We start from the raw sequence: 12288 nt of genomic DNA, 5'->3' as shown, positions 1-12288 counted from the left end.
TATAATTGAGCGGATGATGATAAAGATATTAGAGCTTAAAAAACGGTGAATTAGTATGGGATACGGAGCTGCGGCGCCCGCTTACCGGATACGTTAAACAAACTTGTCTTTTACTAAGCTCCTTTGTAGACCGTCACAGCGTCTTTATCAAACTCGGACCCTAAGAGGTTAGAAAACGCATTTTCTGCCCCTATAGTGGCGAGTATGGTGGTTGTATCTCACATTGAAATATGTATATAACGTGAGATGAAAGCTGTCAGTTCTACCTTGCCTGTCCGGAGTTATGTTAATACTGAACTCTCGGCCTTGTACAGGCTGACCTTGAAGCTTAAGCAGGTCTTTAGTTAGTCTGTATTAGACTTTTTTTAGATAGGCTCCTGCAGAACTCTTCTCTTCCCTTGTTCTATCTCTCTAGAACCGCTTCCTATATCCTGTGCTTTTTGGTCTACTTCTTCGCTGCCGGCGGTAGCGCTCTTTTGATCTACGCCTGGCCTCAGCCCTGTAGCATGGGCCTGTTGTATCCTACTCTTTCCTGTATGTAGACCGTTGGTCAGAAGGCACTAGGTTCTACCCTTTTGCTCATCTGTTTTGTGAGTTCGCTGGTTTCTCGCTTCGCAGCCCCTGCATGATACCCGGCCAGTTTTCCTGCGAGGTAGTGTTCGATTGATAGAGTATAAACGAGTGTCTCTAAGGTAGACATTAGTGTAGCTCTAAAGGCTCCTGTTGTCCTTCGTAGGCATCTGGCCTGGACCTTCCGGGCCAGGCGGAGAGGGGGTATTATCTTGTATTTTCCTCCGATTGGGATATGCCAGGCGTGACTTGCATAAGTGAGAGCCGGGCAGACAACCGTATTGTAGATTCTCCGGGCTTGTAGCATGGGGAGACTGATGAACGACCAAGAACTACTATATAGTGTGACGCTCATAGTCACGGGTTAGGCTAGTCAGGTGACTTGGTCGTTCTTTACACCTGGGTAGTCCCATTACCGGATCTTCTTTCCTTTTTCTCTTCATGTTTGTTATTCTCGTTGAACTGCTACCTAGATAGTTGAAGAATGGAATATCTTCTCATTCTAGATTGAGCCCCTGTCACAATTGTGACGTCCTGAGCATGCAGTGTAAGGCACTGACCTCAAGAAACGTAGGTATGCATTGACGAAGAATAAGCTGCACTCCATGCAGCTTGTTCTGCGTGAAGAAACTATTTGTCAAGGTGCGGGCTGGCGGGGTGGTAGAGCTGATGGCAGGCAGGCGAGCAGGCAGGCTAATAGTTCACAATATCTCTGAATTGCTACAGGGTCAAGCTATCTACAGGCTTATAGACAAGACGTAGCTCGGAGAGCTACAACAGGATCCTCAGGCAGGCGGGAGATATGCGGATCCCGGAACGGATAATATAGTGTTCCGGGCCACGCCGAAGGGGTGCCTCAGGCACCCTAGGTCTGCAGCCTGGTAACATTATCCAAGTGGTAATGGCCAAGAGCAGAGCGGCCACTCTAGGGTCCATGTGAACCTACCATCCCTTGGGGATAGACTTGATTGCTACGGTGCCCCGGATCCGATGCCGATCGAACGCTCTGCGCCAAACATGGGAAAGCCAGCCCTCCATGAACAGATACTGACGCCTTTCGATTGTTATTTTCTTTTACTGGCTAGCCGAACGGCTTTTACTTCCTTTTCTATCAGCCTACGGGCCTACGACCTCCGCTCTGCGTGAGCTACGACAATACGGACCTTCTTTGGGAGACCCCCAACAATACTGCTCCTTAGAGCTTCTTAAGAGTAGGATCACTATCACTCTTCCAACCTATAAACATTTATACTTGTGGAGGTTTCTTTTCCCTTTTCCCTTCGGGGTTTGGGTTGTTTTTCCCTCTATACCATCAAAATCCGATATACTTGAGGGAGTGGTGATCTCAAGGAACTGCAACACCGCGGGATTAGAGACCTGGGATATGAGATTTTGTTTGGGAAGAATTTCAGTATAGACTATCTTTTTAATTACGGCAGCTATCTAAACGCGCCAAAGAGTCTCTTGATATATATTATAGCACAAATAGCTACAGACACCTGTTACGGACCCTTGCAACACTAAGAGCCGCGAGGCAGAAACGATAGGATAACAGCGGCCCGAGGCTGATGACGCTACGGAGGAAACATGGATCACGTGATATGGTATGCCGGCACCATATGGTATACGATATACTATCGGGTATGTTGTAGACCAGATGGTATGCCGCAGACCTATAAGGTATACGGGATGGTATACTCCAGGAGGACTATATAAGGACGCTCATTCACTCACCTGTTAGATAGTTCTTGTTTAGTTCTTCGTGTTCAATAACAACTACATCTTTGATAGTAACTTGTTACTGCTATTAGATTCGCCTACCACTATCACAGGGAGGTATACGTACCAACCTGGCCTTACTTCTATCTTCGCTGCATTCAGGATCCTCAGTGAGGGTCACCGAGACACTTTACACCAGTTCCAGTTGGTAGAGCCACCGGGCTCTCAGGTTAAGTATCACCCATCCAGAATTCAGGATCAACCAGTTGATCACCAAGTGCTTGAACTTATCTACGGTAGCAGGCTTAGCGCAGCTTAGACGGATCCTAGGGTTTGACAACACCCAGGGCTTACCCCCTGGCGGCCTTTGCCCCAACAGGGGACGGTGGGACACGTGCTTAGGCAGTGTCACACGGCCGTAAAATACAACAACAACAACAACAACAACTATTTATGCCTACTATCTGTGGGTCACGTGACAGGGTCATGTGATCTAACATACCGGAAGGTTCCTGACATGCAGCAACGTCATATACTAGGGGAGGGTGTTTGTATAGTTTGCACTGTTTGACTCGTTTGTCCCGCGCAGTGGGTTTGTTTACTGCTTCATGCAGTAGTTAAAGCGCTGTTTTTTTCTTCTTTCCTCAACCTAGTGTCTCGTAAATAACCTGCAATAAGAGCCAGTTCTTCATTCCTGAGGTTGTCACATTTATATTATTAAATATTATTGTAGATATTTAAAGATTTTATTAAAAACTTTTCCTTATTCATATATTTCTTAAACAATGAAGATATAATAGTATTGTACGAACCTTTAAAAGTTGGGGAAGTTAATGTCACGGGCTTGGCAGTGAGTAGGTGCGCTTCTACCCGCCAAGACCGTTTAGTAGGACAGTTACCAACTGAGCTACTAAAAAGACCAGAATACCAAGTCTTCGACTTGGTATGCGCATCGCTCTATATAGTAAGCCTTGGTCAGTTCGTCACAGTTAATAAGATAGTAGTTATTTTTAATTTAAGCTATTTTTTGGGGACTTAAGCATGTAGCTGGGCCTCTGGCAAAACCAGTGAAGTTTTCTAAATGCCTTATGTCATATAATTATATTTAAAAACAAATAAAGATCTTAATTTGATATAATTATATAAAAAGAAACCGATATTTAATATAATTTTAAGAAATCGTATAATTTTAATCATACAATTTCATACGGGTTATATTGAATAATCGGTCCGATCAAGCCGGCTAAGCAAGGCGATAATATAATCGTATTTAGTTATCTCCCGCGGCCACACGATCACCTTTGCCCTGGAAGTTCTGTCCAAGTTTAGCAGCTCTTCGATGTCCGCTGGGATATCGGGGCTTGGGTAACCTCTGTTCGAGATATACACTGGCCGGAATCCATGTTTTTCATGGTTTTCGTGGTTGCGTGGCCAGTGGCGGGCGATGACTTGATCTCCGTCCTCTAGGTCGGGGTCAAGGATCTCGTCCTCTTCGTCAGTCGGGGTATCGCGGGCAGACGCACGAGTTGGCTCTGCATTAGCCATATTTTGAAGAATAGAGCTGTCCCTTGGGAGTTGGGACTGTAAAATCGGGGAGGCGGGTGGATGCATCCGGGTTCCTTGAAGATGATAGATCTGAGTGGGGAATCTTCACAGCAGTGAAGTAGGGAATGTTGTAAAGCGCTCGTCCTAGACAGGATAGGCGAGTTTGCACTGGTGCCATCGTGAATATTTATAGTTGACTTCGTGCTGCCTATCGTTGGACTTTCCACTTCAGTGTAAGAAGGTTGATGTAGGATCTTCCACTTGGATGCAGGAAGAGTTCCATCCTTAAATGAAGCCATCCAGCTTCTTCGGTTATGGTCAAACAGTTGTGTTTGTAAACAGCCGTATAGAGAGATCAAACGAAAAAGAGGAGAAACTGGGAAACAGGAGTGGAAGGGGACAAAGCAAACATGCTAATGTTGTATAAATGAAAAGATAAACTTCAGTCCTTGTGCAGGATACTCTGTTAAATCTTGGATTTCAATTGATTATACCGGAAGTTCGAAATAATGCAGAAATCACCGGGTGGCCATACCAAAGCTTGCATAGTGTCTTGGTACTTATCCACAAACAACATCATTTCCCTGTCCTAAGATGGTTACCAGGGGTACATATAAAACTGAAATAACAACGGCAAACTTATGGGGACGATCGATCAATACTGTATTGGTTCTGTCTAAACACGCGAAAAGAAATACAGATATGCATGCTTTTTCATCTCTTGAATGTCTTCAACCTTCACCACCTTTTCATCATTGAACAACACCCAAGAAAGACCATCTTGTCCTGGCAAAGCTTTCCGGATAAATGCAACATAGTGCCTGGCATGCGTTAGTCAGAGATCCTACAGCCAATCAACACTATCTTACCCAGCATGTATGGAAGAGCCTTTGTGGCAGATAATTGAGCGAAGCTGATACCTGGCAGGCGTAGAATCGAACCCAGGGACTCTGGGCTGACTAGAAGATGCATTGTCGGATGATTGGGTTTCGTCTTCAATTAACGCGTCTGGATGACTGAAAACCCAGTCGATTGCCCTAACCACATCGCCTCCTGTAGCTGCTAGTGCTTTCATGGCTCGAGATTCTTCTATCCCCATTTCACCGAGTTGTGCTATTTTTGCGGCATCATATGAAGCATCAGATGATGTTCCCGACTCGGAGGTAACAAGAGGTTCATCAATATCATCATCATCCATGTGAGCAAATAGCCAGTTCATCCCAGCCTCGGCGTCTGTGTTACCAGTCATATAGAGTGCTTTTTCGCATCTGGCTTTTGGGAACCCCATGCTGAGAAGCTGATCTAGAGCGATTTCGTTCGGCGTGAAAGATTCCTCATTGTTAATATCGGGAAGGAGTTCTTCATTTGCCCGTTGGCCCCCGGAAAGATACTGGCTAAGATCCATTGCCTGATCACTGACTTCCACTGGAATTTCCAGCTTCGTAGGGACCCAGTTCACAATCTCAAATCGTCGAGCATTGACGACCAAATGCTGCGGCAATGTTCGAAAAGATGAGCGCTTGGAAAAGCCATCGTTTGCTTTACAAGAGGGGCAATCCAGTTGAACTTTCTCTTCTGATGTAAAGGCATCTAGGCAGTCATACAATGTCACAGGTGCAAAGGAATCGGCCAAATGTGAGTCGTCCGACGTCAACCGACGAGCAGGTACCGGAATAGAAACATTGTCTTGAGCATCTACCTTATAACGGACCTTTTGGCAAGACAAGCACTGGAGGCGCTGCTCCATGGCAAAATCGAAGGCTTTGATCGGGTTTTCCCCATGATCGGAATGTTTGGCTAGGTTGATTAATTTGAAGATATGGAGCAAGAATTCAAAAGCATCCTGTTGCCTCATTGTGGAGAATTCTTCATGGCCACGACCGACAAGATGTTTGAACATTGTTGGTGTCAAGCCTTTTTGATGTGGCTTTCCCGACAAATCAGAAGTGGCAGCCGTATCCTTGTCAGCCTGGGAGTAACGGCCCGAAAGAATACCATCTGCAATCTTTCTCATTTGCGTCTCCAGGTCTTCCGCGGGGAGTCGCGTGAATGGCGGTTCGTCGTATTCATGATAGTATCTGTGCTGAAATTCTGGAAGGTCAAAAATACACTGCAAGACACTCGACAGGTAGCAACTATTTCCCAAATTTGCTAGACCTGTAAGCCCTGGGCCAAAGACTGGGGTGAGTTCGTGACCATCTTCGGTCGTCATAGAGAAGTCCCACTTTAGGTTATGCTCAACCTGCATTTCCATCAAGCTCTTCTCAGTTTTCTCACGAGCCATGAGATTAATACCCCAGTGGGCAAGGTGCGGTCCGAGATTGGGATCTATTCTCTCCTCGTTGCATGCGTAACAGTAGATATCGGCCGTTCCATCGGCGGTTATCGAACCAAGTTTGACGGCTACCGAATGAGATGTCATATCTGAATGCGCGAGGGCATGTGAGTTCCCTCCTATACCACCAAACTGGCTCCGGCCACAACCAAGATTGCCGCACTCCAAACAAAGCCATAAATTTTCTTTTAGGCTGCACATGGAACACTGGCTGAGATCTGGATTCATTAGAGATTAAAGGAGAGAATGCGAATACCCGATTGGAAGCGTACCTTGAGAACCAATTTGTTTAGGCTCATGTTGGTTTAAACCTAGAGTATGTTCACATGGCACGAATTCTTGTTCCCAGGCTTTAACCTCCTCTCTTTTTGCGAAGGTCATTGCATTCATGACGCCCTCTATCACAGCTGGAAGATCGCCACTGGACCTATCCATATCATAATTCAGGCAGGCGTAACATATAACGCGCGTAATAGTGTCATAACGGTCTTCTTCTCTCTCTTCAACAATCGCAAGCTTTGACATTTTCTGGGGAGGCTCATCTCGCTACCCTCGTTAGCTTTCCATGTCCGGAGCGAGATCCAAGACGAAGACACTTTCGATTACCTGCAAATTTTTTGGAAGCCTTCTTATGTTAAGCGCTAAAGGATGACCAAAACGCCTGAAGTGAAGCTGGCCATGATTCTTTTCTCCCGCGCAGCCGCCGTTGAAGCAGGTCAGACACACATTGAGGCCGGCTTCGTGGTCCTAGATGTTGGTTAGGTGGAAGTTTTCTACCAGGAAGCGGTAAATACACACAATAGAATCAAAACATTGGGTGCAATCTTCGCGATAGACAGCTTGTGAGTCAGATGGCTTTTTCAGCTCTGTTGTGCAATGACATTAATACACGACGATGATCACAAGTTGTTGGTATTTTGAAACACTAACCTTCGGAGTTGACATGAATACAAGAATCCATCATGGGGGGTCCCTACCGTGATCGCGAAGCTGTGACACAGTTTCGGTATATGGTCGAGGTGGAAGCTTGATCAACTTGATTGTTGGAGGCAGTAAGTCCTCAGGTGGGGCAACAACGTAATGTTTCGTAGGGCACAGGATCATACCTATTACCTACCTTATGACGGCAGTCTACGGAGTACTGTACCTGCGACGTACCGTACTAAATATTGTACTGTATCGAACTCCTCGGCAGTAGGTACTGGTAATACAGATAGATACGTACGCTGTACCTAGGTAGAGGTATGTGGGTGAAGCCTGAATACCTCAGGCAGCTACAAATTAAAGCGGGGTCATCTCTCAACGCGTCCTGACCGCGTCAGTGCAGTCCCAGCCAGTTTCACGCGTTCTACCCTGCCTTGGCCTGCGCCAGTCATCGATTTGTCGGGGTATCCAATCCTTGACCATCAGCTAAAGCACCTCCTCGATAAACATAAAGCTAGTTTGAATACTCATATTCAATATCTACCATCCTATCTGTTCCTGATTGCGACGTACGGCTCCAGACAATTATTCAATCATAGCTCCCTCGCCTGTCACGATGGCCTCGGAAGCAGCCTCGCAAATCTCTGTCGGTGCCCTCAGGTAACTTGCCCTTGCACATCCCTCGAGCAGTTGGAAACTAATCATCCTTGAGTGCCATCTTCGATGAAACAAAACCTCAAATCCCGGAGCCTATCGTTCAATGCGTTCAGATCAAGCCTTTGCCTCCTCAGCAGAATCATGCAGAACGGTACAGGGCAGTGTTTAGTGATATATCAAACTATGTCCAAACAATGCTAGCGACACGTGAGTGAATATGTTGGCGCCAAAGAAACCTTTTGAGAATACAGAAAGAACCCTAACTCAAATGGATATTCACATAGAAGCCAACCCCCTTGTCACAAATGGTCTCCTCCGTAAAGGGTGTTTTGTTAAACTCAAGGCCTTCCAAGCGAACTCGGTCAAAGGCAAAAAGTTGGGACTCGTCGACTTTCCCATACGAAAATTAAGCTAACCAGAGCTTATTGCAGGATTCTTATCATCCTTGACCTTGAAGTTCTGCAGGATCTTGGGGAAGCCGAGAAAATCGGAGAACCCAAGCCCCTAGAAAGCAAATTAGAAGAAGAGGACAAGCCCCAACCAACGACAATCTCCAGCCATGGCTTTTATGGCTCGAGCACTCACAGTGCCCAAACGCAAGGTAATGACCATACACCACTGACACGACCATCCGTTGCCCCGGGACATGCCACGATATATCCGATCGAAGCAATTTCCCCATATGCGCATAAGTGGACCATCAAAGCCCGTTGCACTAGCAAGTCGACCATCAAAACTTGGCACAACAGGAATGGCGAGGGTAAACTTTTTAGCGTCAACTTATTGGACGACAGTGGGGAGATCCGTGCAACTGGATTCAACGATCAGTGTGATATGCTTTACAATATCTTCCAGGAGGGTAGCGTCTACTACATATCTAGTCCATGCCGTGTTCAGATCGCTAAGAAGCAATTTACAAACCTGAACAACGACTATGAACTCACTTTTGAAAGGGACACAATTGTCGAAAAGGTCAGTTCGATCTCCCCTCCTATGCGACAACTAGTGTATTGACACTTTGGACTAGGCAGAAGATCAAAGTGACGTTCCACAAGTCAGGTTTAATTTTACTATCATAGGTGATCTTCAATCTGTTGAAAAGGATAGCACCATTGATGTGATCGGAGTGCTGAAAGAAGTTGGGGAGACTTCCCAGATTGTGTCAAAGACCACAAACAAGCCGTATAACAAACGTGAACTTACCTTGGTCGATAACACAGGCTTTTCTGTTCGCTTGACAGTCTGGGGCTCAACAGCCATGAACTTCGATGTTGCTCCTGAATCTGTCGTGGCGTTCAAGGGCGTCAAAGTCTCAGATTTTGGCGGTAGAAGTCTGAGCTTGTTGAGTTCAGGCTTAATGACGGTCGACCCGGACATTGAGGAGGCCCATAAGCTGAAGGGGTGGTACGATGCCCAGGGCAGAGCTGGAGCCTTTACTTCACACGCTTCTATGCTCGGTGCATCCACATCTACGGCAAAACCCGAACAGTTTAAAACTGTTGCACAAGTTCGCGAAGAGCAGCTGGGCATGTCGGATGATGCAGTTTATTTCTCACTCAAGGCAACGGTGATCTACATCAAGCAAGATAGCATGAGCTACCCAGCCTGTCTTTCGGAGGGATGCAACAAAAAAGTGACAGAGCTTGATCCCGGTCAGTGGCGCTGCGAGCGCTGCGATAAGACATACCCAAAGCCCGAGTATCGCTATATAATGCTTATCAATGTCAGCGACCATACCGGCCATCTCTGGCTCAATTGCTTTGACGAGGTAGGGAGGTCGATGATGGGTGTTCCCGCGGATCATTTGATGCAATTGCGCCAAGATGAGAACGAAAAGACGATTGGAGATATTTTCCAAGATGCAAATTGTAGAACTTGGAATTTCAGATGCAGGGCGAAGATTGATTATTTTGGTGATCAGCAGCGGTAAGAATCTCTGGTTGATCTTTCGGTACGAGTACTAATAGAGTTGCAAATTCTAGCATCCGCTACCAAGTATCTTCTGCAAAACCCATCAACTACTCGGAGGAAGCCTCTCGCCTCGCCCATATGATTGAGAGCTACGGCATCTGAAGCCTGGATCTCGAATCCTGAATCTAGGAATGCTGAATTTGCATATGCTGTCAAGCTTGTATTCTACTCTCTGATCCTTTTACAGTGGCCAAATCCTGATAACGCGGCCGTACAAATGCGGGGAATCTGCTTCTGACCCTTATCCCCTGGGATGATATGCTGGCGCGCTTTTATCGAAAATTGTGAAGTATTGTTCAGCTATTGAGGACCCCGGGTCCAGTTGATTAGCTGCTGGGAACTCTGGCTGCCTTGATTCAACATGATCAATATCCTAATCAGCGAGAAAAAGAAGGGAGAAAAAAAGCCCTTAATGAGTAGTGTATACAAGTGGGAACGTAAAACAGTCCAAAAAATTTCAATTGGTGTAGTAGAAAGCGCATACTTCTCGAGGTGGCTCGTTAGAAGTTATTCAAATTTATGCACTCCGTCTAAATCCCATATAAATGTACAAACAACAAAGTAAGTAGTTACCTACACACCTTCAATTCCCTCAAGTGACCTCGGTTCCTGTGTGGTTACGGATGACAAATACAAAGCTATCCGTAGCGTTCCGCCTACCACTAACTAACCTGACGAACTATTTTTTTACTCCGAATGTACCTCAGTAGTGGGTGGTTTTTTTATAACTAGTTAATCAATCATACGGTGACGTAAGTGCTTCAATAAATAACTAATGAACTGGTCACCTAACTAGTTACCCTAACTTGTTTCTGCCCAAAATCTCGGTGATGCCCGGCTATTGACTACTACTAGTACTACCTCTTTCCCGGATACCGTGAGAGTACTGCCCCGCATGGCAGACACAATGAAAGCAGTTGGTTTGTTTTGCCTCACCTTGATCTAGTTCCAAATACATGCCCGCAGAAATATTAACCCTAGGTAGGTGTGAAGGGGTCGAAAGGGTCGGCTGATGCCCTATTCGTCGATGCTCTCCCAGTCCCTGAGCCTGAAGATGGCCAGGCCCTGGTGAAAATCAAGGCATTTGGCTTGAATCGAATGGATCTTTTGCAGCGTGAAGGGAAATACCCTGTTCCTCCCCAGGCGCCCAGCACCATGGGGGTGGAGTTTTCCGGTATCATCAAAAAACTCGGCAACAATAGCGAAGAGGATTTTGCTGTTGATGATCAGGTCTTCGGCTTAGCGTATGGAGGTATACTCTTCAGTTCCCTTGTCTTCGTAATCAACAAGACTGCCGTAGCGCTGATCACACCAGTTTGCAGGCGCCTATGCCGAATATATAACTGTATCGACTCATATGTTGATACACAAACCCGTTGAATTGTCATGGGAGGAGACAGCAGGGATACCCGAGGTGAGACCGCCAGCCAATTTCATGTCCTTGGGGCGATTGCGAATCATGGTTGCTGAGATCCTTAGACGTGGTTCACGGCTACCCAGGCCCTGTATCTGATCGGCGGCTTCAAGCCAGGAGACTCTGTTCTTTGGCATGCGGGGGCATCGTCGGTTTCTATAGCGGGAATTCAACTCTGCAAGGCTGACGGCGCCTCCGCGGTTTATGTGACTGCCGGCTCGGGCGAAAAGATCGACTTTTGTGTCAATGAATTGGGAGCTTCGGCTGGTTACAACTACAAGACCCAAGACTGGGCATCCGAAGTTGTGAAAGATACCGGTAGTCGAGGTGTTGATCTTGTAATTGATTTCGTCGGTGCGGCACACTTCCAAGGTAACCTTGATGTTGTCGCTCGAGATGCTCGCATCGTGCAGCTGGGCCAGATGAGCGGGTCTGTCCTTCCTGCGGGCACCAACATCAGCGCCCTTTTGATGAAAAGGGTGAGACTGGAAGGCAGTACCCTCCGAAGCCGAGATTTGGAGTATCAGCGGAAGCTGCGTGATCTTCTGGTGGAACATGCAATGCCGAAGTTCAAGGATGGAACTTTCAGGGTATTCGTCGAAAGGGTGTTTCGTCTTGAACAAATAGCAGATGCGCACAAATTACTCGAGAGTAATTGTACCAAGGGGAAGATCATCTGCACTGTTGATTAATGGGGTTAAACGGGAGTTCGTTTTCGTTTGTTGCATTGGGCGATGAACTCGGAGCTCAGCTAGGTAGGGCATTTGTGCATGTAGTAAACAAACCAACTCGCCGTCCTCATCCTAATCGCCCTGGTCTTATTGGCACCACAACTTCGTACCAGGTAGGTAGTAAGTGCATTAGTTAAGTACTCCGTTACTTCATACCTACCTAGTACATACTACGGAGTACCCACATACCTAAACTTTGGAAGAACAGCTCATTTGATTGGTGATTGAGTGGGCGGTGAAGACTAGCAATACCTCCGCTAGCCCGGAACTACTCCGGACTAATTACCCCGAAGCAGGAGGGAAAAAAAAAAAAAAAAAAAAAAAAAAAAAAAAAAAAAAAAAAAAAAAAAATATTTACAAGCCCACACAAATATTATTGTATCCCCACACCCCCCCGGGGGGCAAAAAAAAAAAAATGGGGG

The 12288-nt window shown here is 46.3% G+C and overlaps 4 protein-coding genes across 4 annotated transcripts; 2 read left to right on the top strand and 2 right to left on the bottom strand.

The window, feature by feature from the left end:
- Positions 1-3501: 3501 nt before the first annotated feature.
- On the bottom strand, positions 3502-3900 carry KD926_005347 (uncharacterized protein; the record flags this gene model as incomplete). Its single annotated transcript, XM_053095544.1, has 1 exon — positions 3502-3900. One exon carries the CDS (start codon positions 3898-3900, stop codon positions 3502-3504), a length of 399 nt encoding a protein of 132 aa, XP_052949801.1.
- Positions 3901-4510: 610 nt separating this feature from the next.
- Positions 4511-6694, bottom strand: KD926_005346 (ubiquitin-specific protease UBP14; the record flags this gene model as incomplete). Its single annotated transcript, XM_053095543.1, has 3 exons — positions 4511-4655; positions 4704-6387; positions 6442-6694. 3 exons carry the CDS (start codon positions 6692-6694, stop codon positions 4511-4513), a joined length of 2082 nt encoding a protein of 693 aa, XP_052949800.1.
- Positions 6695-7709: 1015 nt separating this feature from the next.
- Positions 7710-9823, top strand: KD926_005345 (replication factor A subunit protein RFA1; the record flags this gene model as incomplete). The annotated part of the gene is made up of 5 exons (XM_053095542.1): positions 7710-7753; positions 7806-7901; positions 8182-8722; positions 8778-9676; positions 9733-9823. 5 exons carry the CDS (start codon positions 7710-7712, stop codon positions 9821-9823), a joined length of 1671 nt encoding a protein of 556 aa, XP_052949799.1.
- Positions 9824-10616: 793 nt separating this feature from the next.
- KD926_005344 (NAD(P)H-quinone oxidoreductase) lies at positions 10617-11827 on the top strand (the record flags this gene model as incomplete). The annotated part of the gene is made up of 4 exons (XM_053095541.1): positions 10617-10641; positions 10707-10973; positions 11044-11135; positions 11201-11827. 4 exons carry the CDS (start codon positions 10617-10619, stop codon positions 11825-11827), a joined length of 1011 nt encoding a protein of 336 aa, XP_052949798.1.
- Positions 11828-12288: the final 461 nt, after the last annotated feature.

Source organism: Aspergillus affinis (genome assembly GCF_023601865.1).
Source record: "Aspergillus affinis strain CMG 70 chromosome Unknown NODE_268_length_12288_cov_88_106461, whole genome shotgun sequence".
NCBI lineage: Eukaryota > Fungi > Ascomycota > Eurotiomycetes > Eurotiales > Aspergillaceae > Aspergillus > Aspergillus affinis.
This window is presented reverse-complemented; position numbering and strand designations above follow the sequence as displayed.